A 25489-nucleotide genomic window follows, 5' to 3' on the forward strand; every position below is an offset into this window, starting at 1 on the left:
TGGGCGGGCCTAAATGTGCCCAGGAAGGTTGTGGAACTTTGCCGGTGTGTAGCTAGAATTACTGCTGAACACGCACGGACAGTCAACGTGAGTAGCTCGCTAACACATTTGAAGGATAGTTGCATGAAACGGACAACTGTAAAACGTGTCTTTATTACAGAAAGCTGATGGTGTTACAGTTTTGTCTGAGGCATGTACGGTGCTGCAATTGTTATCGCTAGCAACATTAGCACGCTAACGTTAGCTCAGTCAGTGACTGTCAGTCAAGTCGACCAGATATCAGAGCATTTCGTATTTTTCTGTACGTAAATCCGAGATACTCCATTAAGTATGATACAGTATCTTACGTTTGGTATGGTTGCATAAGACAGATGGTTACTTAAGGCCAAAACGAAAGGTGATTGTGGTTGGTATGGGTGGGCATATGCTATCCAGCTAACGTCACGTTTATGGCTTAAATACCCTTTGGCCTTGACCTAGCTGTGCTAGTCTGTCCCAGTTAATGCATAGAGTTGGATAACTAGCCACTAGCTAGTAACTATTTACATAACATCAACTATCTCATCCCATCCCTCTCTCTCATTCTGCTTCAGCATGGGCAATGTGTTGGCTGCCAGCTCCCCCGCTCCCCCCTCTGCCCCAGGCAGTGGTGTTGTCCAGGGGGGCCCTGGGTTGGTGTCAGTCCCCCCAGGGTTCTCCATGCCCTCCGTCCCTCCCCCCTCTGTCCCCGGACAGCCAGCAGGTGAGACGGGGAGCCCCCTCCCCAACCCTGGTACCTATGAGGAGTGTCATCGCAAGTGCAAAGGTAAGGATCATACACAGTCATGTCATGCGGTATGTCATCAGAGTTGTACAGGTGCATCCTTCCTGTTCAAATAGGCTGGGCATTGACATGGCAGATTTTATGCTCTATCATTTATTTGAGAGGTGTGTTTTTCCTCAGATTATTATTTTTTTGATCCCATATTTTAGATTGTGCTCAAATAAAACATTGTTTGCATTGAACAGTTTCTGTTCTGACCATAGACCTGGACTACTCTAGTGCCCAAAAGCCAGTTTTAGCAAGGGCAGCACCATTGAGGACTTAAACCATTTTGAAATCAACTGGGTGGGACTTGCTATTTGTAAAGGAAGGATCACATAATTCCTTCCAGGTCATCAGGAGGGATCAGCCAATGAATTATACGTGTGAGCAAACATTCCATAACTGCAGGTGGCAGTAAATCGCCAACCTTTTATACCTTTTCAAACAACTCACTCCATGTGGCAGATTGCACCCTTTCAGTTTGTTTACCAACTCAGAGTTAGTAGAAGATGAAAATTCACTACTTCCAAATGGAGGCGACCTTGCTCTCAGACGCCATAATGGAACCGATACAAAGTTGTGTTCTCTAACTATCTCTGTGGTTCTAACGCCATTTCAGAGGTGGTCCCCATCCAGTTGGAAGGAGTGCGACTGGTGGTCAACAAGGGCCTGAGTAATCACTTCCAGGTCAGTTGTGGAGCTAGAGGAATATATATTCTAGATGCAGCCAGTAAATTAAAGCCAGCGTTAGTATGCATTCTGTGCGAGCTATTATACAATGAAAAGGAACTATCTAACCCTCAAGGCTGTAAAGCTCAAGGTGGTGATTGTCCTATTTCATATGGATCAGAATACTATATTGTTTGCCACTTTATTGGATGTCTGCTGTATATGTTCTACAGGTCAGTCATACAGTCACTCTCAGCACCTTGGCTGAATCTGGCTACCGGTTTGGTGCCACCTACGTGGGCACTCAACAGACAGGACCTGCTGAGGTAAACTAACTGTCACTAGTCTGGTCTGGAAATGGTCTCTCAGCCATTTTACCCTAATATTATTATACTCTAATAATATTGTTGTTTCATGTATTGAACCCCCCCAGTCCTTCCCAGTCATGATGGGAGACATGGACAACACCGGTAGTCTGAACGCCCAGGTTATCCACCAGCTCACCAGCGCCGTGCGCTCCAAAATAGCCATCCAGGTACGTCATTGTGAAGAACGGGGAACGCCACACCAGGATCAGGAAGTTTATGTACACTACCATTCAAAAGTTTGGGGTCACTTAGAAATGTCCTTGTTTTTGAAAGGAGAGCGAATGTTTTGTCCCTTAAAATAACATCAAATTGATCAGAAATAAATTGTAGACATTGTTAAAACCTCTACGGACCACCCATCCCGGATCCGGGATCATTCTCATCAGAAACGCTGACTAGCATAGCGCCACAGGGATATCATATAATATAATTTCATGAAATCACAAGTCCAATACAGCAAATGAAAGATAAACATCTTGTGAATCCAGCCAACATGTCTGATTTTTAAAATGTTTTACAGCGAAAACACAACATATATTTATGTTAGCTCACCACAATAGCCCAAAACACAACGCCATTTTTTCACCGTAAAGATAGCTTTCAGAAAACCCACAAATAGAGATAAAATTAATCACTAACCTTTGAACAACTTCATCAGATGACAGTCTTATGACATCATGTTATACAATACATTTATATTTTGTTTGAAAATGTGCATATTTATAGCTACAAATCGTGGTTTTACATTGCCGCCATGGTCACAAATGGCACCAAAATGTCCAGAGAAATTTTAGACAGCCACGTAATCTAACAGAAAAACTCATCATAAACTTTGCTGAGAAATACATGTTGTACATATAATTAAAGATACACTGGTTCTTAATGCAACCGCTGTGTTAGATAAAAATAAATACTTTAGTAAAAAGCACAGCTTGCAATAATCTGAGACAGCGCTCAGCCCTTCTCCGCCATGTTGGAGTCAAGAGTCAACAAAAATATGAAATAACATAAATATTCCCTTGCCTTTGATGAACTTTCATCAGAATGCAGTGCCAGGAATCCTAGTTCCACAATAAATCGTTGTTTTGTTTCCATGCGAGAAATTGCCAAGAAACTGAAGATCTCGTACAATGCTGTGTACTACTCCCTTCAAAGAACAGTGCAAACTGTCTCTAACCAGAATAGAACGAGTGGGAAGCCCCGGTGCACAACTGAGCAAGAGGACAAGTACATTAGATTGTCTAGTTTGAGAAACAGATGCCTCAAGTCCTCAACTGGCTCTTCATTAAATAGTAGTCTATTAGTCTCAACGCAGTCTCAAACTAGACACTAATGTACTTGTCCTCTTACTCAGTTGTGCACCGGGGCCTCCCACTCTTTCTATTCTGGTTAGAGCCAGTTTGTGCTGTTCTGTGAAGGGAGTAGTACACAGCGTTGTACGAGATCTTTAGTTTCTTTGCAATTTCTCGCATGGAATAGCCTTAATTTCTCAGAACAAGAATAGATGTACGAGTTTCAGAAGAAAGTGCTTTATTTCTAGCCATTTTGAGCCTGTAATCGAAGCCACAAATGCTGATGCTCCAGATACTCAACTAGTCTAAAGGCCAGTTTTATTGCTTTTTTAATCAGGACAAGTTTTCTAATGATCAATTAGCCTTTTAAAATGATAAACTTGGATTAGCTAACACAACGTGCCATTGGAACACAGGAGTGATGGTTGCTGATAATTGGCCTCTGTACGCCTATGTAGATATTCCATTAAATATCAGCCATTTCCAGCTACAATAGTCATTTACAACATTAACAATGTCTACACTGTATTTCTGATCAATTGTTATTTTAATTTCAAAAACAAGGACATTTCTAAGTGACCCCAAACTTTTGAACGGTAGTGTATATTCAACTTACTGTTTATTAATCTGTACATTTCCAATAATGCGTTTGTTATTTCAACAGACTCAGCAGCACAAGTTTGTGAACTGGCAGTGTGACCTGGAGTACCGCGGTGACGACTTCACATCTGCTGTTACCCTGGGCAACCCAGACGTCCTCCTCGGCTCTGGTAGGATTGTTTTCTCATCAAAGACTTCACTGGTGGTCCATGATGCTGCAAAACGACCCATCTCTCCTACAAGCACATTTGTGTGGAAGCTTCATCACTTACAGCAATAATGTTCTTGTTACCCAGCCTTTTGATCACACGTTATGATGGCCTCTGTAAACGGGCTGGTTATTATTCAGACATGAGTCCTTTTCTTGTGCTCTACTGTAACATCTATGATGACTGATGAAGATGTTGCTGTCCTCAGGTATTATCGTGGCTCACTACCTCCAGTCCATCAGTCCAGCCCTGGCGTTGGGAGGAGAGCTGGTCTACCACCGGAGGCCTGGAGAGGAGGGAGCAGTCACCTCTCTAATGGGCAGATACACAGGTGAGACCCACTCTGACCCGCATCACCTTCTGTTAGAGCCAGGAGTTTTACTGGTCAGGTCACTGAGATTAATATTCTTCTTGTTTTTACTCCAGGCAATAATTATGTTGCCACATTGACTCTAGGAGGTGCTGGTGCTCATGCAACGTACTACCACAGAGCCAATGACCAGGTACCCAAACTAAGCTATCCTATCACCTCTACCTTGCCCCTAGTCTAGACCACACAACTCCTCAAGCTTTAGTGTGGATCACTGTGCAAAATAGTTGAGAATCCACTGGTAACCTACCATCTCTAGACCACGACTACAGGCACAGTACCATCCCTCTCCTATGAGTTGTGCTTAGTTGAAAGTTTGACCATGCTAATGGACCACTCCTTTTCTGACATGGAGGTGTTAGCCCACTGAAATACTTGAGGCTATGTAGCACCACAGTGCTAGGTCTGTTTGAGACCATCTTGTTGTCCTATCAACTCAGCTGCAGCTGGGGGTGGAGTTTGAGGGCAGCATGCGGACGCAGGAGACCGCAGTATCGTTTGGGTACCAGCTGGACCTCCCTAAAGCCAACCTGCTCTTTAAAGGTAAGCAACTGTCTGTCCCTCTACAGCACAGCTATTCAGTCAGACCTCTAGGGTTAATTGATCCATTTAATGTCATTGATTGGCCAGAGTTCATCCACCTGCTGTCCCAGGTCTGAATTATTTCCTGATCAGTCCCTCCCCTCCATCCCTGTCTCCAGGTTCGGTAGACAGTAACTGGGTGGTGGGGGCGGTCCTGGAGAAGAAGCTGCTGCCCCTGCCTCTCTCCTTGGCCCTGGGAGCCTTCCTTAACCAAAAGAAGAACACGTTCCAGTGTGGCGTCAACGTCACCGTCGGCTAGACCTCCTCCAGCCGCCTCCGACACACTGGGCCATGCTTGGACCAGCACTTGTCATGTATGTATCTACTGGATTCAGAGACTCTCCTATACTGTGAATTGTGGGGCAGAGAGTTACTCTATGCCAGGCCTACATATTGTAGCACAAGTCTATTTCCTTCCAATGAAAACCTCATACATTTGGCAATTTTCAAACTATACATTCTTTAGGAAAGGGGAAAAAAGCTATATTTTACTATTAACGAATATACAATTACCAAACTTCAGAAGCATTTTGATTACATTATCTTGGTCCTAGAGTCATGAAATGTTCAGAGTACACTGAGTGCAGTTACTGCTTTTAATACATGTAACAAACATTGGCAGAAATGGAGTTGAGGTTTTCACCAGACCGTGATGAAATGTATTTAGAATCATAAATAAACAACTTTTGTATTTTTGGCTTTTGATGACGTTAAAGACCATTAAGGTCGTGCATGTGTCCGTGTGGTGCTATGCATGAGAGGAAATAATGTAGAAAAATATTTATTCTTGGACTTATCAATTCTACATTATTCAAAGTAAACAACAGTTACCCAGAAAAGAGAGCCTGAAAAATAATCATGAATTTCAAGTAAGGTAGCAACATTCAAGACCTCCTGGTGGAGCTCCAGTTTCCACACAGCCATCACACACACGGTGATAACAGTTCTGAATTAAGTCTATTCAGGAAACTGCAATAACGTTCATTCTTCCAGTGTATTAGTCTCTTTACAAATCCATATGCATCCAGCTGAGCGCTAGAAGTACATAATCATACCAGCATAGGCTCTATAGTCCAACAGTAGTAAATAAACTTCCTCCTTGTTTTAAGCTCAAGTCCTTCTAGTCACCAACCAATAACTCAAACAGTGGTGGAACCTAACTCAGCAGGGACACTGAAAGCGCACCTCTTTGTCAACTGTTACCTTTGCCCATATTGACGCTCGTGATGGAGACATCTGATTGGTCGCTGTAGTGGCTGGAGGGCCGGGATTGGCCAGGGGTCATTTGGGAGGCAGTAGGGACAGTGGCTGGGTAAGGGATGTTGGTGTGGAGGAGGATAAAGGAAGGCTCTGGATAAAGAGGTCTCTGGACTCCAGGGGAGTAGTAGGCTAGTAGATGTCCTATTTGAGCATCAGTGATGGGGGACTGGTGGTGCATTGCTGGAGGGTAGCTGTGGGACCTTCTCTGGGCCAGGCTGTTGTCCACTGCAGTCATCCTGTCGGAGCCAAGCCTCACCGGCAGCTGCTCGCTCTCCTGGATCTTCATTGGAGACTGGCGGCCTGACAGGCTCTCTGCTGATTGGCTGTGAGGGGAGGGAGTGGGAGGTGCCCTGGGGGAATGGGATGCGCTGCGGTGAAGAGGCGAAGCTGTGGGAGTGGCCAATGGTGAAAGGCTGGGAGATGGGGAACCTGGGGACAAAGGAGGGGTGTGATGAGTTAACTGTGTGCCCGAATGCATGATGCACATCAAAATACGTGCTCGTCTCACCATTACCTCTGTTCTGTGACTGGGGTGTGCTCCTGTGTGGTGAGGCTGGTACACACTGCTGAGCTTTGGGCTGCTGGTTTCTGGAGCCCTTCCCTCGTAGTACATCTGTTACCTGAGGACAGCGATCTAAAGGGTTAGGTTACCTGAGTGGACACACATTAACAGTGCTGCAATGACAACTAGTGAGTTCACTGCATCTGTGGGGCTACTGAGTGATAGCGTTCCTTAGATTATTTGTGTGTTTTATTGTTGGTACGGTTTGTCATTGTCAGTTTGTGTTGTTGCTTTGCCAATGACAAGAAAATCATTATTAGGTACAGCCACTAGAGGGAAGCACCCACAAGGATTAGTTCAGTCCTATGTCCACACTATCGTTTATTTAACCCACTAACTTCAGTTTTTATTCTCCTACACATGTGTAAAGCTATTGATTAGCGTGAAACAGAGACCCTCTTCCATAGATCCAGTGCATTCATTTTCTCCTCCCTCACCTTCTTGTTCTTGGCCACCATCGCGGGGGTGTCATTGTGGTAGTTCTTCACACTGCTGTCGGCTCTGTTCTTCAGTAGCAGCCTGGCTGTGTCTACCTGGCCTCGCCCACAGGCACTGTGCAGGGCCGTGTTGCCACTGTACGACTGGCCATTCACATTACAGTCATTCTGAGGGGGCAGGGAGAGAGGACAGAGGAAGCGAAGCGGGAGATTGATGAGAAGATATAAGCGGTAAAAATAAGTAACATGGTTAGTCTTTGATGATAATGTGGAACTAAACAGAGTCACTTAACGTTTTTCTTGTAAATCATTTTCCCAGAAAGGAAAGAAACCTAAAAAGGGGAACAGGGGAGGACCTACGGACCATTTTAAATATAGATGAGCTGACTTCAGTAGAACAGCTGAGTCACATACAACACACGTAGCCTTACCTCTATGAGGAAGTGCACCATGTCCATATTGTGGTTCTCTACTGCGTGTATGAGAGGACTGTGGCCACTCTTGATGTCCTGCTTAGAGAGAGGAGAAATGGGGACTCTGTAAAGTGGAACAGGAATTAATCTAGGTATTACCTGGTATTGAGTACTTGGATGATGCAGTAGGTTCAGTATGCCAGAATAACTCAAAGCCCATTTGAAATGGCCCACCATTTAAGGGGAGAGATGGAGAGTTAGGTAGGGGAGGAAGGTGACTGACCATAGCGTTGATGTCCGCCCCAGCATCCAGCAGCATTCTGACCAGCTCCTTGTGTCCACCCTGTACAGCTAGGTGGAGAGGGGTGAGGCCTGGAGAGAGAGGGGAACAATAAGCAGTTAAGAAGAGAATCACACGCGCACACGCTCCAGAGCCCATGTGTATTCTAGGGGCTTTCTGCTGTTTTGAGTACAAGGCAAACCATGCTGTGCCCAGACTTGTCACACAGACCACCACAGCAGGAAATGCCCTCTTCCCCTCTCTGCCTCACACACCCACCACCATGGGACCCACAGCCTGAGTCAAACAGGGGGATGTGAGAATCAATAATACCAGTAGATTAAGCTCTAATCATATCAAATGGGTAGGTCACTTTCAGTGCAATTCAACTTACACAACTTAAGTCAGTCAAGCAACCATTTGAAATGTGTGCTACATATAACGTTAGTATCTGTGTCGCAACTCAAATATTCCCACATGAATATGGGAATTCCCATACATTAGGCATGAATGTTGTAAACATTGGGGGGGGGGGGGGGGGTTACTGGCTTTATTTGGGGTAGTAGTGTACATCTCACCGTTGCCACTTGTTGTAGACTCCCTTCAGCCCCCAGCTGTGCCCTGGACACCATATGTGAATTGATTGCCCCCCCCATCTATCTTCAGAGTTCGTACTGTTAGGTGACCTAAACTGGGATATGCTTAACACCCCTTCCGTCCTACAATCTAAGCTAGATGTCCTCAATCTCACACAAATTATCAAGGAACCTACCAGGTACAACCCTAAATCTGTAAACACGGGCACCCTCTTAGATATCATCCTGACCAACTTGCCCCTAAATACACCTCTGCTGTCTTCAACCAGGATCTCAGCGATCACTGCCTCATTGCCTGCGTGCGTAATGGGTCCGCGGTCAAACAACCACCCCTCATCACTGTCAAACGCTCCCTAAAACACTTCAGCGAGCAGGCCTTTCTAACTGACCTGGCCCGGGTATCCTGGAAGGATATTGACCTCATCCCGTTAGTAGAGAATGCCTGGTTGCTATTCAAAAGTGCTTTCCTCTCCATCTTAAATAAGCATGCCCCATTCAAAAAAAATGTAGAACTAAGAACCGATCTAGCCCTTGGTTCACTCCAGACTTGACTGCCCTTGACCAGCACAAAAACATCCTGTGGCGTTCTGCATTAGCATCGAATAGCCCCCGCGATATGCAACTCTTCAGGGAAGTCAGAAACCAATATTCTCAGTCAGTTAGGAAAGCTAAGGCTAGCTTTTTCAAACAGAAATTTGCTTCCTGTAGCACTAATTCCAAAACGTTTTGGGACACTAAAGTTCATGGAGAATAAGAGCATCTCCTACCAGCTGCTCACTGCACTGAGGATAGGAAACACTGTCACCACCGATAAATCTTCGATAATTTCAATAAGCAATTTTCCACGGCTGGCCATGCTTTCCCTCTGGCTACCCCTACCCCAGCCAACACCTCAGCACCCCCTGCAGCAACTTTCCCAAACCCCCCCCCACTTCTCCTTCACCCAAATCCAAACAGCTGATGTTCTGAAAGAGCTGCAAAATCTGGATCCTACAAATCAGCTGGGCTAGACAATCTGGACCCTCTTTCTAAAATTATCCGCCGAAATTGTTGCAACCCCTATTACTAGCCTGTTCAACCTCTCTTTCGTATCGTCTGAGATCCCCAAAGATTGGTAAGCTACCGCGGTCATCCCCCTCTTCAAAGGGAGAGACACTCTAGACCCAAACTGTTATAGACCTATAGCCATCCTGCCCTAGCTTTCTAAAATCTTTGAAAGCCAAGTTAATAAACAGATCACCGACCATTTCGAAACCCACTGTACCTTCTCCACTATGCAATCTGGTTTCTGAGCTGGTCATGGTCACCTCAGTCACGCTCAAGGTCCTAAACGATATCATCACCGCCATCGATAAGACAGTACTGTGCAGCCGTCTTCATCAACCTGGCCAAGGCTTTCGACTCTGCCAATCACCGCATTCTTATCGGCAGACTCAATAGCCTTGGCTTCTCAAATGACTGCCTCGCCTGGTTCACCAACTACTTCTCAGATAGAGTTCAGTGTCTCAAATCGGAGGGCCTGTTGTCCGGACCTCTGGCAGTCTCTATGGGGGTGCCAGGGCTCAATTCTCGGGCCGACTCTTTTCTCTGTATACATCAATGATGTTGCTCTTGCTGCTGGTGATTCTCTGATCCACCTCCATGCAGACAACGCCATTCTGTATACATCTGGCCCTTCTTTGGACACTGTGCTAACAAACCTCCAAACAAGCTTCAACGCCATACAACACTCCTTCCGTGGTCTCCAACTGCTTTTAAATGCTACTAAAACTAAGTGCATGCTCTTCAACCGATTGCTGCCCACACCCTCCCGCCCGACTAGCATCACTGCTCTGGACAGTTCTGACCTAGAATATGTGGACAACTACAAATACCTAGATGCCTGATTAGACTGTAAACTCTCCTTCCAGACTCATATTAAGCATCTCCAATACAAAATTAAATCTAGAATCGGCTTCCTATTTTGCAACACCTCCTTCACTCATGCCGCCAAACATACCCTCGTAAAACTGACTATCCTACCGATCCTTGACTTCGGTGATGTCATTTACAAAATAGCCCCCAACACTCTACTCAAACTGGATGTCGTCTCACAGTGCCATCTGTTTTATCACCAAAGCCCCATGTACTACCCACCACTGCGACCTCTATGCTCTCGTTGGCTGGCTCTCACTACATATCCGTCGCCAAACCCACTGGCTCCAGGTCATCTATAAGTCTTTGCTAGGTAAAGCCCCACCTTATCTCAGCTCACTGGTCACCATAGCAACACCCACCCATAGCACGCGCTCCAGCAGGTATATTGCACTGGTCATCCCCAATGCCAACACTTCCTTTGGCCGCCTTTCCTTCTAGTTCTCTGCTGCCAATGATCTCTGAATCAAACATCTCTGAAGCTGGTGTCTTATATCTCCCTCTAACTTTAAGCATAAGCTGTCAGAGCAGCTTACCGATCACTGTACCTGTACACAGCCAATCTTTAAATAGCACACCCGACTACCTCATCCCCATATTATTACTAACCCTCTTGCTCTTTTGCACCCCAGTATCTCTACTTGCACATATCACTCCAGTATTAATGCTAAATTGAAATTATTTTTGCCTCATGGCCTATTGCCTACCTCCCTACTCTTCTACATTTGCACACACTGTACATAGATTATTTTGTTATTGACTGTACGTTTATTTGTGTAACCCTGTGTTTTTGTCGCACTGCTTTGCTTAATCTTGGCCAGGTCGCAGTTGTAAATGAGAACTTGTTCTCAACTGGCCTACCTGGTTAAATAAAGGTGAAATAAATAAAGATCTATTATTGTTTTAGCCAAGTCATGTCTGGCATGACTACCACAAAGGAGCTGGCTATAGCATAAACAGACTGTCAATTAGGTCGCATTGGAAAGTTCAGGGGAATTTAAACTAATCCCCTGAATTGTCTCAATTGAAATTGAATCGATCCCAACATAGTAGAAGTAGTAACTTACCCTCATAGTTCCTGACCTCCAGGCAAGTCAAGATGGAGGGGTGGGAAAGGACCACAGAGAGGCAGGCCTGCTGGCCGTGTTCACAGCAGAGGTGGACCGTTGTCTGACCGTTACGGTCCAGAGCCCGCGGGTCAGCACCCGCACGCAGCAACGCCCCCACCAGCTGGGCCTGATGGGTAATCACAGCCAGATGAAGAGGGGTCTGAGAAAGAGGGAGATAATTCATCTTTAGACAACAATCTCATTAAACAAGAACATTTGAAAACCAGGAGCCTCATAAACGTTGGATACATTTCACACTAAATATCTGCTGTCACCATTTATGAAAAGACTGCGCACGTACAAAAGTATTGATTTATAAACTTGGCATGTTTCCCGTTATAGACCCGTTCTGAAACTGCGCGTGTGAACTTACCTTAAAACACCGGCTGAAAAACGTCCATCATTCATCTTTTATGGTGACAATAACGCCCTTATTTGCTGTATACTTTGGAAGTATTTAAATTAGGCGAGGCAATTTTCTAAAGGCAATAGCGAACTTGATCCAATGTCTTTGGAAGGGATTGTAGAATGTTAAACTTTTGCAGTGACATTTTCTGTAGTCCTAGGCTATCTGACAGGTTATGAAAGACAACTGCAAATTGCTGTGGACCTTTTTTATTTATTTAAATAGGCAAGTCAGTTAAGAACATTCTTATTTACAATGACGGCATAACCCGTCCAAACCCTAACGACGCTGGGCCAATTGTGCGCCGCCCTATGGGACTCCCAATCACGGCCGGTTGTGATACAGCCTGGAATCGAACCAGGGTCTGTAGTGATGCCCCTAGCACTGAGATGCAGTGCCTTAAACCGCTGCGCCACTCGGGACCTGTAAACAGATCGTTTTGAATTTAATAGGGCCAAATGATTTGCATTTACTTTCTCTCAAACCTATGCTGCACTGCCCTCGAATTCTGAAACTATCTACTTAGTGGTAGACACAATTCAATGTAAAATATGAACTGTCTGTTCCCTTGTTAAATTCTACTGCATGTTATAAACCATGCTTACTTTGATGCATAGAGCAAAATACTTGAAATAATATCTAATAGCCCCAATTAAATTAGATCTACATGGTAATTTATTATAGTCTATATGAACCAATCATGGCCAGAAAAGGTGAAGAATTTATTCTGCAATGGTTATGAAAATATGTAGTGTGTATAAATGCAATATTGTCTACTTGAGAAATGTGAAATTGCAGTATTAAGATGTAACCTACAACAGTCTGTTCCACAATTAATAAACTGCGATCTGGATCGGCCTGCATAGAGCAAAAATACTTGAAATAGCCTGTCGTTCTGCCCCTGAGCAAGATGGTTAACCCGCTGTTCCCCGGGCGCCAAAGACGTGGATGTCTTGGACAACTGACTAGGTATCCCCCTTTCCCCTTGTAGGCCTATGCTACCTCGTGAGTATTAAACCATCACAGAAAAGGTGAGGGATTTTTTTATGCAATGATCATGGAAATTAAAAATAATAACCCAGGATTTAGATGCCTATTTCTAATAATTTTAAAATGCTAAGATAAATTCTCACTAAAGGCAAATTATTGAATCGTGTTATTAACCTGTTAATTATGAATAAGTGTGTCCATCATATCCCCTATTTGAACAAAATACTAATCTGCTTGCAATGCTTCAACCACTAGAAAATGTGCATAAACATGGTCTAAAGTTTGCGGGAAGGTGAGCACATTTCCATGTCAAGCTCAGTTTTTATAAATGCCAACTTTTGCATGAACGCATGTTTGGGGTTATATTTTGTACATACGCACGGTTTATAAATGAGGTAAACCATTTTTTTTTTAACCAAGAGGAAGAAGGAGAAAGAATAGTGTATTACTCCTGTTAATGGAATCACATCTCCATCCTGTTCTGCAGGGGGAAGTTCACAAGAGCTGATAAACGATTGGCTAGATAAGGTTGGGCATACGCCCCCAAACAAACCGGAGCCGCCCAGTCACGGCACAGAAGGCTTTCTGGCTTTATCAGCATTAGACATCGGCAGACAAAGATAAACGCCATACAGGATGGTAAACACACTATCAAAGTCCAAAATGCAAAACAGCTAGGAGATGGCTTCCACCAAGGTCAGGATACAGCCCCATATGTTTCTTTTTCTTGTTTCAAAATGAGGTGCACCTAAAGTATTTGAAAGAACTCATGCTTTTTCAAGCCAGGTCGGATGTGTTCAATGATGAGGTAAAAACCTGTTTTGGTCTCAAGTGACCGGAACAGCCCATGTTGTGTAGGAAAGCCTGGGACCCGGCCCAGGTGATTCCAGAGACATGCCACTATGCAGGGGATTGCAGATTCCAACACGGGTTTACTGAAAGCACTTGTGCAATCCAGGATCTTCCAGAGACTATGGCCATTGATTCGTAAAACCCGATTTGATAAATGTTAACTTCGTCAGTGGTCCAATGTCCAGAGACATTCAGAAAGGGTTTAGGGAAGTCACTTGATCTGGAATCTATCATTGTTCAGTACGATGAATCTGTGGTCAGGATGATGTTCATTTAGTTTCACTTTTGATTCAGGAAAAGCACGTACTTAGTGTGTGTGGGTGGGTGGGTGTGTGTGGCTATGTTCCAGTAAAGAACAGCAGTAAAATACCAAAGCAGTGGCGGGAGAAAACACTGGTGAAATGCCTCCAATGTCTCAATGCCAGTGGCCTTCACTTCCGGAGAAAACCCTCCTATTTCCCTGAATCCTCAGTTACTCATGACTGATCTCACACACACCCGAGTGTTTGACCTCCCATGAACTACCAACAGTCTGACTCAGTCATCTTGTACTTCCTAGAATGTCCCTGAACATGAAGCCGTAAAGGACGTAACCATCAACATGTCACAATACTTAATCAAAGGCCAAATCAAAGCTTTTATCATGGTCCAAAAACACTCAAGTTCATTGAGTTTAGTACTAGCTTCCTGTAAACCATTCCAGAAGGACAAACAAAAACAGCACAGATAAGAGGGGCAGAGTGTGGGGACGGAGAGAAGGGGGAGCATAGGGCAAGAAAGCCAGGTAGAGGAATAGCTGGAAGTGGTAGAGAGGGGAGGCAAGGAGATAGACGGGATAAGAGGGGAAATCCCTTCCCTCTCCCCTGCTGGCTGTGTGTCCAGAGTTACATTCCAACGAAATGAGCGGATAAACCAGAAGAACAGAGGAGTGGAGGGGAGAGTTCTAGGTATGAGGAAAAGCCTTGAATGGGTGGGTGTGTGCCAGACAAGGATACAAAGAACAGGAGGATGAGGAGGTAAAAACAATATGAGAAACTAAAGGTGTGCATAGGGTGTACTTCCTGGTATGACCTGTTAATGTTATAGTTGTGCAACTTCCCAGGAAAGACTAACAAAGGCCCTTAACATACCATGGAAGAGCTCATTCTGCTAGTTATTTTGCATAATTTATGCAATAGGAGGGGTCAACTCACAATGTACTGAGATAAGATCAGAGGGAGAGAGACAGACTAGCGCAGAAAGGGAAAGTCCCTGATTCTACCCTCTAAACCTCAGCAACAACTTATGTTGAAACAGTGCAGAGCAGGGGGGGGATCATGTGACTTCTCAGAATGAGGATACTAAGTGCACATACACATGCACTGTAGAATCCTCACACAATACACTGCATGCCACAAGCATACACACACAAAGCATAATGTACAAAGTAGCAACGGTAGTGTTAAGGACATGGTCATTCATTTGCAATATCTGAACAGTTTCCAGGGAATCTGCATAACTTAACATGGGAGTAGCATTGGCCAGAGAGAATTGGGAAGTGCACCAGCTAGTAGATGTCAGTGTTTGGTTAGTAGTAGTGACAGTGTGGGAGTATCAAACAGCTGTTTCATAGCACCAGTGCTGCAGCTGATCTGGTAGTCGCACAATGTGCACATGCAACTCAGTACTGATATTAACTCTGTCGAACCATTTAATTAAAGTGACCACTGAAGTATTGTTTGGACTGCACAACACATTGAATTGCTTAGAATGGCTATAGAATTTGTAAACATTGCTGACAAAAGAATGTTAAAGTATTGTGCAGTGTGTTTTTAAGATGTTTATTTTGGGTTACAGACTATCCTATATAGTCATTTACTTGATTATCACTGACAAATCTAATAAACAATAAAATAAATTGTTCTCAGGCTTGGCATTAGGGTCATTTTGTTATCTAGCACAAGCCTATCTGGTAGTCACAACATTGTGGCGAGCATCATGTCTCTCAGCCTGGACTGAAATCTCCCCCTGGCTCCTCACATGGTACGAACGTATGCAGCCTGTCTGCTAGACTATACACTACAGACAGGATATCACTGTAAATGCCTCGGTCTCACCTCAATGGTGAGAACACACAACAAACTACCGACGTTATTTCTGGTAAGTGAGCGATGTGTTGTCTGAAACCCCAGTTCTGTGTGTGTGTGTGTGTGTGTGTGTGTGTGTGAAGGGTTCAGGGTGATTTCTCTGGGGTGATTAGGCAGACTAACAAAGCTGCAGAGGGGATGTGGCATTGACAGGACGTGATGGCACGCTGGAGGGGGGAAGAGGACTCATTTGAAAGTGATGGGAAAAGGCCATGGGGCATTGATGAAAAGAGAACAGAGCACAAAATATCACTTCAGAACACCCAGCCCTGAACAAAGGATACCGATCATAGCTCATCCTTCCAAGCAATAGTTTTGTGCGTGTGACTGGCCTGCGGTAAGCACAGGTAACCAGAAACTACATTTCTTCTGATAACCGGCAGCCGAGAGGTGTCTGTCTGTACGGTAAAGAGGCTGGGCGAAGAGGAAATCAAGGACTTCCTCAACTTTCCTTGTTGTGATCTGAAATCTGCAGTGAGTGGCAAGTGTGTGTGTACTTGTTTTCCTACATTATCAGGACCCCAATGTCCTAACAAGGTAGAAAAACTACTTTTTCAGGTCTTGAGTTTTTTTCAAATGCTATTTTAAGCTTAAGGGTTTTGGGGTTAGGGAAAATAGGATTTTTACACTCAAAAGTCCTGACATTTCTGAAAAAACAGCTGTGTGTGCATGTATCTCACCTGTCTCAGGTTGTTGTAAATGTCCAGGTCTGTGTGAACCAGTCCCAGGAGAAGGATCATTCTTTGGATCTGAGCGTCCTGCCCCTGCACCACTGCTATGTGAAGAGCCCTGTAACACATACACCGGAGTCAAAACTACACACAAATAACAGGTACACATACATTCTTATACACACAAACTCTATTTAAATGCACACAAAAAATTGACACTTTTTCACACAACTCCAGCATGATTGTAAAGTGGCTGCTGATATGTCATGACACAGAAACCCACTGATGCCCTGACTAACCTTTTAAGCCAGCTAACTAACACGGCCAGGATAGGAACTGATTGACTGACCTGAGAAATCCTATGGCCTACAAACTGACTGACACACTAACTGGCATGTGATGGCTGACTGTGTAAAACCTTTACACAATTGCGGTAGAAAGTTTACACAAACCTACAATATGTTGACAAAGTCAGGCTAACCCATAAATGTATCTCACCGGTCTGCCCCTGCAACACCTGTCTGCCCCTGCACCATTACTGAATGAAGAGCACTGGCCAACTTCACTTGACCTATGACCTGATTCTCCACAACTGACAGGCTGAGAGAAGAGCAGTGTGGTGCGTGACTCATTACAAAGCCTGTTGAAAACTGATCAAGTTGACTAGGAAAGTGATATTTATATTGTATGTAAAGAGAAAGAACATAGGAACAAGGAAGAATGACAGGAGTTCTTTATTTTATATATATATATATATATATATACACACACATATACATATATACACACACACACACACACTTTCGAACGGTAGTGCGTGGGTGTACACCCACACACTACCGTTCAAAAGTTTGGGGTCAAATGGCAGCTTCATTAAATAGTACCCCCAAAACACCCGTCTCAACAGTGAAGAGGCGACTCTGGGATACTGGCCTTCTAGGCAGAGTTGCAAAGAAAAAGCCATATCTCAGACTGGCCATTAAAAAGAAAATATTAAGATGGGCAAAAGAACACACACTGGACAGAGGAACTCTGCCTAGAAGGCCAGCATCCCGGAGTTGCCTCTTCACTGTTGGTGTTGTGCGGGTACTATTTAATGAAGCTGCCATTTCAGGACTTGTGAAGCGTCTTTCTCAAACTAGACACTAATGTACTTGTCCTCTTGCTCAGTTGTGCACCGGGGCCTCCCACTCCTTTCTATTCTGGTTAGAGCCAGTTTCTTGGCAATTTCTCACATGGAATAGCCTTCATTTCTTAGAACAAGAATAGACTAATGAGTTTCAGAAGAAAGTGCTTTGTTACTGGCCATTTTGAGCCTGTAATTGAACCCACAAATGTTGAGTATCTGGCGCATCAGCTAATCTAAAGAAGGCCAGTTTTATTGCTTCTTTAAATCAGCACAACAGTTTTCAGCTGTGCTAACAATTGAAAAATGGTTTTCTAATGATCAGTTAGCCTTTTAAAATGATAAACTTGGATTAGCTAACACATCGTGCCATTGGAACACAGGCGTGATGGTTGCTGATAATGGGCCTCTGTACGCCTATGTACTGTAGATATTCAAAAAAAAATTAAAGGCAGTTTCCAGCTACAATAGTCATTTACAACATTAACAATGTCTACACTGTATTTCTGATCAATTTTATGTTATTTTAAATGGACCAATTTTTGGTGGCTTTTCTTTCAAAAACAAGGACATTTCTAAGTGACCCCAAACTTTTGATTGGTTTTGTGTATGTGTGTATATATTTTTGAACAATAAGTGTACACACACACACACGTTCAAAAGTTTGGGGTCACTTAGAAATGTCCTTGTTTTTGACATTATATATATATTTCAGAAGCTAATTTCAGTAAACACCCGTTTGGTTTGATGTAATTTCCTGTTGTGTGACAATGGCACGGCTCTCTGTATTGGGGAAGATAATCACCATTAAACCATTAGAACTACGGTTTCTATTAGGGGCTTTCTGTGTGTTTTCATGTCTTTCAGCTTCCTCCAATGAATATCAATCGTAAATGCAGAACAAGAGAAAAAAAGTTGACAGGAAATTGGGTAGGGACATTTTGAGAGAGAATCATTTAAAAGTACCTTCACTAAGAATTTGGGGTTAGCACAAATTTATGGTAATAAGCTTTTTTTGTTTACTTCCTGATCTATTGTCCATTTAAACAGAGTTACAACAGACTAAAGAACATATTGGTGTTTGGCATGTCTACCTACTGCACATACAACTAAAGTCTGAGGAGATGAGTAACAACATATTTTCATACTGCAAAGAGGAAATGGAAAATAAAGAAAATACATAGGCCTGCACACAGAGACCATCTTTCATGCATTGCTCAAAGACAGCTCTTATACAAAACAAATTTAGCGGAAAACCCTTTTAAATCTCCAGCATCTACCTTGTTGGCTTTCTAACACTGGTCACAAATGGTACATGCTGCAGGCCTACACAATACAAATGTAATGTCCCGAGACAAAAACATGTCATTCTCTTTTAGAGAGTTGTGAGTTGATATGTCATACATTCCTCCACATAACTACACTGAACAAAAGTATAAACACAACAGTGTTGGTTTCATGAGCTGAAATAAAAGATCCCAGAAATGTTCCAAAAGCTTATTTCAACAAAAAAAAGTACACATTTGTTTACATTCCTGTTAGTGAGAATTTCTCCTTTGCCAAGATAATCCATCCACATGAAAAGTGTGGCATGTCAAGATGCTGATTAAACAACATGATCATTACACAGCAACTGATCAGTATCTGACCGTAAGGCGCTACAGAGGGTAGTACGTACGGCCTAGTCCATCACTTGGGCCAAGCTTCCTGCCATCCAGAACCTATATACCAGGCAGTGTCAGGAAAGCGCAAAACATTTTCAGACTCCAGCCACTCAAATCGTAGACTGTTCTCTTGCTACCGCACGGCAAGCGGTACCGGAGCGCCAAGTCTAGGTCCAAAAGTCTCCTTAACAGCTTCTACCCCTAAGTTTTAAGACTGCTGAACAATTAATCAATCAAATGGACACCCAGACTATTTACATTGAACCCCCCCCCCCCCCTTTGTTTTTATACTGCTGCTACCCCCGCACATTTACTCAGTACCGGTGCCCCCTGTATATAGCCTCGTTATTGTTATGTAATTCCACTGTTACTTTTTATTTTCACTTTATTTTGATTTAGTAAATATTTTCTTAACTCTATTTCTTGAACTGTACTGTTGGCTATGGGCTTGTAAGTAAACATTTCACGGTAAGGTCTACACCTGTTGTATTTGGCGCATGTGACAAATAAAATTAGATTTGACAGGTGCGCCTTATGCTGGGGACAATAAAAGACCACTAAAATGTGTAGTTTTGTCACAACACAGTACCACGGATGTCTCAAGTTGAGGGAGCGTGCAATTGGTATGCTAACTGCAGAAATGTTCACCAGAGCCTTTGCCAGATAATTGAATGTTCATTTCTCTACCATAAGCCGCCTCCAACGTCGTTTTAGAGAATTTGGCAGTACGTCCAACCGACCTCACAACCACAGACAACATGTATGGCATTGTGTGGGCGAGTGGTTTGCTGATGTCAACGTTGTAAATGGAGTGACGGTGGGGTTATGGTACGGGCAGGCATAAGCTACAGCCCACGAACAATTTAATTTGATCAATGGCAATTTGAATGCACAGAGATAACGTGACACGATCCTGAGGCCCATTGTCGTGCCAATTATCCGCTGATATCACCAGAGCCTTTTGTTCAGTAGAAATTGTAGTACAAGTCCATAGCTTGAGCCAAAAATTCCCTTAGCATCAACAAAGTGAACACAGGTTTAACATTTTTTTTATATATATATATATATAAAACTCACAACTTATGCTCTGGATCGGTGTACGACAGCGTGTCCCAGTTCTTGCCAATATCCAGCAACTTCGCACAGACATTGAAGACGAGTGGGAAAACATTCCACAGGCCACAATCAACAGCCTGATCAACTCTGAAGGAGATGTGTTGCGCTGCACGAGGCAAATCGTAGTCACACCAGATACTGACTGGTTTTCTGATCCAAGCTCCTACCTTTAAGGTATCTGTGACCAACAAATGCGTATCTGTATTCCCACTCATGTGAAATTCATAGATTAGGGCCTAATCTATTTATTTCAATTGACTGATTTGCTTATATGAAGTGTAACTTAGTAAAATATTTGAAATTGTTGCATGTTGCGTTTTGTATTTTTGTTCAGTAGAAATTTTAGTACTAGTCCATAGCTTGAACCAACAATTCCCTTAGCATCAACATCAAAGTGAACACAGGTCTAAAAATATATATAATAATTCACAACTTATGTTGGAGGGCTCGTGTGAGAGATAGGGAGAGGTCATACAGCTTAGCTCTGTTTTGCCAGGCAGAGAGAGACGGACTTGACAGCTAAAGTAATATTTGGGTGCCAAGCCGAAACATTACATTCTTTCTGAGCTTGATTTAAGGCAAGTCCTAACAGAACACTTATCAGCATACGGCCTTGGGTGGATCTCAGACCTGCCTCTCTTGAAGACAGGTGCGTGCCTACCTGCACTTATGAGTAATTCAACCTAACATTATGCATTAGGAGTATATTGTGTTATACAGGGCAGTATGTTACTAATACAGACTGATCATTGAGACATTATTCATCTCTGATCAACCTGTGTCACCGTAGACCTTCATATTCACACACACAGAGTGGCTGGATGGATGCATCTTTCACAAAATCACAACACGTACAATGCATAGCACAGGTGTGGAGATATGTGGTAACATTATACAGAGCCTGAGGTTTGGAGGTGGGTGTTTGACTGATGTCAATGCAGAAGGCAGTTCTAACCAATCACAACCAGCCATCTCATCCGTGTAGCTAGTGTAACACAGACCAAAACATGTCAACAAACCATAGCCAATACAACCTTGTTTTCCTCATTTCTTATTCAACTTGAGTAAACAAATCTTTCACATAGAGAAAGACACAATAGGGATGACAGTTTGTCTTTGTAATTGAAACCCATCTCCATACAAGTGTAGTTCTAACCGGCACTGTGGTGACTGGTGCAACTGAAGATGACCACAAGACAGTCTCATAACAGTAAAACGTGCAACAGTGTTGACGCCCCTCTCGCAATCTGACCTGACTAACGGCCATACAGCACAGTGAAGCCACTCAGCCATCTGATCAGAAAAACAGAAATGGTTTGGCCATGTGTGTCAGTTCTTTCCTCTTAGCTCCCCTTACCGGTAAGTGAGAAACACCCATCACCACACACACCGTACAAATACCACCCCTCACCACACACACACCGTACAAATGCCCTTCACCACATTCACAAGTGTATCTGTCTAAATGGCTGACCCCATTTAGTCGACTTGTCGATTGTTTGGTCGATAGGCTGTTGGTCGAGCAGTATATAATATATATTTTTATGGCAAAAGTGACCTGATGGATTCACTCCTGTCTCAGTGGACTAATCCATTGTGGAGGCCGCGGGGATTGCTCATCAGAATCACCAGTAGTACATTTAATTTCCCCAATTTCTAGTCTACAATGTTTTATGGTAATTTCTGTTAATGCATTCAATTTATTACTACTACAACAGTCTTTTACCATTCTCATTGTCGGAGTGTACATGTTGTTTGAGGATCGCACAACCTAGGCTACACTTCTGAGGAACAAGTTTTGGTTTATTTCATTCCATTTAGGAGTTGTCAATTTATTAATTGTAATTTGTAGCGCTTCTGTTAATGTTGAGCAAGGACGAGCACCTGACCATACATACAAGTAGGCCTAGGCTACCTGGCCTGCGCGGAAATATAGGCACAAATGTGCCCATTTGGGGATCTGATAGTATTTCTGATCGTCTTAACTCACCACCACAGTGGAACTTCTGAAAGTAATTTTTTCTTCACCTCAAACAACTAAGTCTGTTTTTACATCCATTGAGAATGACAAGGTCATGACAAGGTCATCCTCAACATAGACTATTTGAAAAACATTTTTAGCTCTCTTTCGATAACCACTCAGCATGAAAGGGAGAAAAAAATAATGCTCTGATCCAGTGGAAACTACTTATCCCTTGCGCAAATAGCCAAGAGCTACAGTGCCTTGCAAAAGTATTCATCCCCCTTGGCGTTTTTCCTATTTTGTTGCATTACAACCTGTAATTTAAATATATTTTTATTTGGATTTCATGTAATGGACATACAGAAAATAGTCCAAATTGGTGAAGTGAAAAATGTTCTTGTTTCAAAAATAAAATAAAAAACGGAAAAGTGGTGTGCATATGTATTCACCCCCTTTGCTATGAAGCTCCTAAATAAGATCTGGTGCAACCAATTACCTTCAGAAGTCACATAATTAGTTAGATTGCACACAGGTTGACTTTATTTAAGTGTCACATGATCTCAGTATACATGCCTGTTCTGAAAGGCCCCAGAGTCTGCAACACCACTAAGCAAGGGGCACCACCAAGCAAGCAGCACCATGAAGACCAAGAAGCTCTCCAAACAGGTCAGGGACAAAGTTGTGGAGAAGTACAGTTCAAGGTTGGGTTATAGAAAAAATATCTGAAACTTTGAACATCCCACGAGCACCATTAAATACATTATTAAAAAATAGAAAGAATATGGCACCATAACAAACCTGCCAAGAGAGGGCTGCCCACCAAAACTCAGACCAGGCAAGGAGGGCATTAATCAGAGGTAACAAAGAGACCAAAGATAACCCTTAAGGAGCTGCTAAGCTCCACAGCGGAGATTGGACCACTTTAAGTCGTACACTCCACAGAGTTGGGCTTTACGGAATACTGACCAGAAAAAAGCCATTGCTTAAAACTTCTTTAGGGATAGGGGGCAGTATTCAGAAGTTCGGATGACTAAGGTGCCCAAAGTAAACTGCCTGTTACTCAGGCCCAGAAGCTAGGATATGCATATAATTGGTAGTATTGGATAGAAAACACTCTGAAGTTTCTACAACTGTTAAAATAATGTCTGTGAGTATAACAGAACTGATATGGCAGGCAAAAATTTGAGGAGAATACATCCAGATGTTTTTTTTTTTTGAGGTGACCACCCATAATGGCTGTCTATGGGAAAAACAAAGGAAATCCTCCCAGATTGACATCTAGTGGAAGCCATAGGAACTGCAGTCTTTAGAAAGGGTTTCAGCTTGTTTTTTGAAAAATGAGCTAGAATTTGTAGTTTTCCTAGGTGGCTCTCATTTTGACTGTAGTCTTGTGGCGCGTGTGGATGAGGGTGTGCACTTCGTTATTTATCGCCAGTATTGAACACACTATTCTCCGTCTTAAATGTTATCGTTTATTTACATATTAGGGTACCTGAGGATTGATTAGAAATGTTGTTGGACTTGTTTGGACGAAGTTTATTGGTAACTTTTGGGATTCCTTTGTATGCATTTTGAAGAGGGGAATAGGTGGATTACTGAATCAAGCACACCAACTAAACTGACTTTTTTGGGATATAAAGGACTTTATTGAACAAAACGACCATTTGTTATGTAGCTGGGACCCTTGGGATTGCAAACAAAGGAAGAGCTTCAAAGGTAAGTGATTTATTTTCTCTATTTCTGACTTGTGACGCCTCTGCTGGTTTGGAAAATGTTTTTAATGCTTTTGTATTACGGGGCGCTGTCCTCAGATAATCGCATGGTATGCTTTCGCCGTAAAGCCTTTTGAAATCTGACAAAGCGGCTGGATTAACAAGAAGTTAAGCTTTTAAATGATGTAAGACACGTATTTTCATGAATGTTTAATATTATGATTTTTGTATTTTGAATTTCGCTCTCTGCAATTTCACCGGATGTTGTCAAGGTGGGGCGCTAGCGGCACGTCTAGCCCAAAGAGGTTTAAAAAAAATAAGCAAACACGTTTTGCCAAAAGGCATGTGGGAGACTCCAAACATATGGAAGAAGGTACTCTGGTCAGATGAGACAAAAATGTTGCATTTTGGCCATCAAGGAAAACGCTATGTCTGGTGCAAACCCAACACTTCTCATCACCTCGAGAACACCATCTCCACAGTGAAGCATGGTGGTGGCAGCATCAAGCTGTGGAGATGTTTTTCATCGGCAGGGACTGGGAAACTGGTCAGAATTGAAGGAATGATGGATGGCTCTAAATACAGGGAAATTCTTGAGGGAAACCTGTTTGTCTTCCAGAGATTTGAGACTGGGAAAGAGGTTCACCTTCCAGCAGAACAATGACCCTAAGCATACTGCTAAAGCAACACTTGTGGTTTAAGGGGAAACATTTAAATGTCTTGGAATGGCCTAGTCAAAGCCCAGATCTCAATCCAATTGAGAATCTGTGGTATGACTTAAAGATTGCTATATACCAGCGGAACCCATCCTACTTGAAGGAGCTGGAGCAGTTTTGCCTTGAAGAATGGGCAAAAATCCCAGTGGCTAGATGTGCCAAGCTTATAGAGACATACCCCAAGAGACTTGCAGCTGTAATTGCTGCATAAGGAGTCTCTACAAAGTATTGATTTTGGGGGAGGTGAATAGTTATGCACGCTCAAGTTCTGTTTTTTTTTGTCTTGTTTGTTTCACAAAAAAAAATATTTTGCAACTTCAAAGTGGTAGGCATGTTGTGTAAATCAAATGATACAACCCCCCCCAAAAAATCTATTTTAATTCCAGGTTGTAATAAAATAGGAAAAATGCCAAGCGGGGGGGGGGAGGGGTGAATACTGTCGTAAGGCACTATATGTCTGTACGCAGCCCACAGTAGCGGCACTTCACTACCATCTTAATTTGCCTAAAAACTCCCACCAGATCAACATTGGCACTCAAGTGATTACAGTGATAATAGGTCATCCATCAAAAACAACTGACTAGGTTCTCCCATGCAGTGAGGAAGCGGAATTAATGAATCTGCAGCAGAGTCTTTGTCACATAGTAAACATGTATTTGTGGAGTATGTGAGTAGACGACA

General features: G+C 43.1%; 2 protein-coding genes across 4 annotated transcripts in view; one reads left to right on the plus strand and one right to left on the minus strand.

Moving 5' to 3' along the window:
- Positions 1 to 5600, plus strand: LOC120048633 (mitochondrial import receptor subunit TOM40 homolog). Of its 2 annotated transcripts, XM_038994735.1 has the most exons (10): positions 1 to 87; positions 594 to 805; positions 1425 to 1492; positions 1708 to 1800; positions 1908 to 2009; positions 3799 to 3904; positions 4152 to 4274; positions 4370 to 4446; positions 4754 to 4856; positions 5015 to 5154. In XM_038994735.1, the coding sequence occupies exons 2-10, from the start codon at positions 595 to 597 to the stop codon at positions 5152 to 5154; spliced, it is 1023 nt and encodes a 340-aa protein (XP_038850663.1). In that variant the 5' UTR covers positions 1 to 87; position 594. The 2 variants fall into 2 exon arrangements, with proteins under 2 accessions (XP_038850663.1, XP_038850664.1); XM_038994736.1 differs by lacking the exon at positions 1 to 87 and having other exon boundaries at positions 595 to 805; positions 5015 to 5600.
- Positions 5478 to 25489, minus strand: part of LOC120048628 (B-cell lymphoma 3 protein homolog) — a 25544-nt gene continuing 5532 nt past the window's right edge. Inside the window, exons 3-9 of one of the 2 annotated variants that reach the window (XM_038994730.1) lie at positions 16521 to 16629; positions 11425 to 11626; positions 7851 to 7939; positions 7586 to 7663; positions 7155 to 7322; positions 6670 to 6775; positions 5478 to 6584 (exon numbers count right to left, since the gene is read on the minus strand). In XM_038994730.1, the coding sequence (XP_038850658.1) occupies positions 6088 to 6584; positions 6670 to 6775; positions 7155 to 7322; positions 7586 to 7663; positions 7851 to 7939; positions 11425 to 11626; positions 16521 to 16629 (1249 nt within the window). In that variant the 3' untranslated portion in view covers positions 5478 to 6087. Of the gene's footprint in view, positions 6585 to 6669; positions 6776 to 7154; positions 7323 to 7585; positions 7667 to 7850; positions 7940 to 11424; positions 11627 to 16520; positions 16630 to 25489 lie in introns of both variants that reach the window. The other variant, XM_038994729.1, reaches the window with a different exon arrangement.

The sequence above is a fragment of the Salvelinus namaycush genome, chromosome 5, assembly GCF_016432855.1.
Source record: "Salvelinus namaycush isolate Seneca chromosome 5, SaNama_1.0, whole genome shotgun sequence".
NCBI classification, from domain to species: domain Eukaryota; kingdom Metazoa; phylum Chordata; class Actinopteri; order Salmoniformes; family Salmonidae; genus Salvelinus; species Salvelinus namaycush.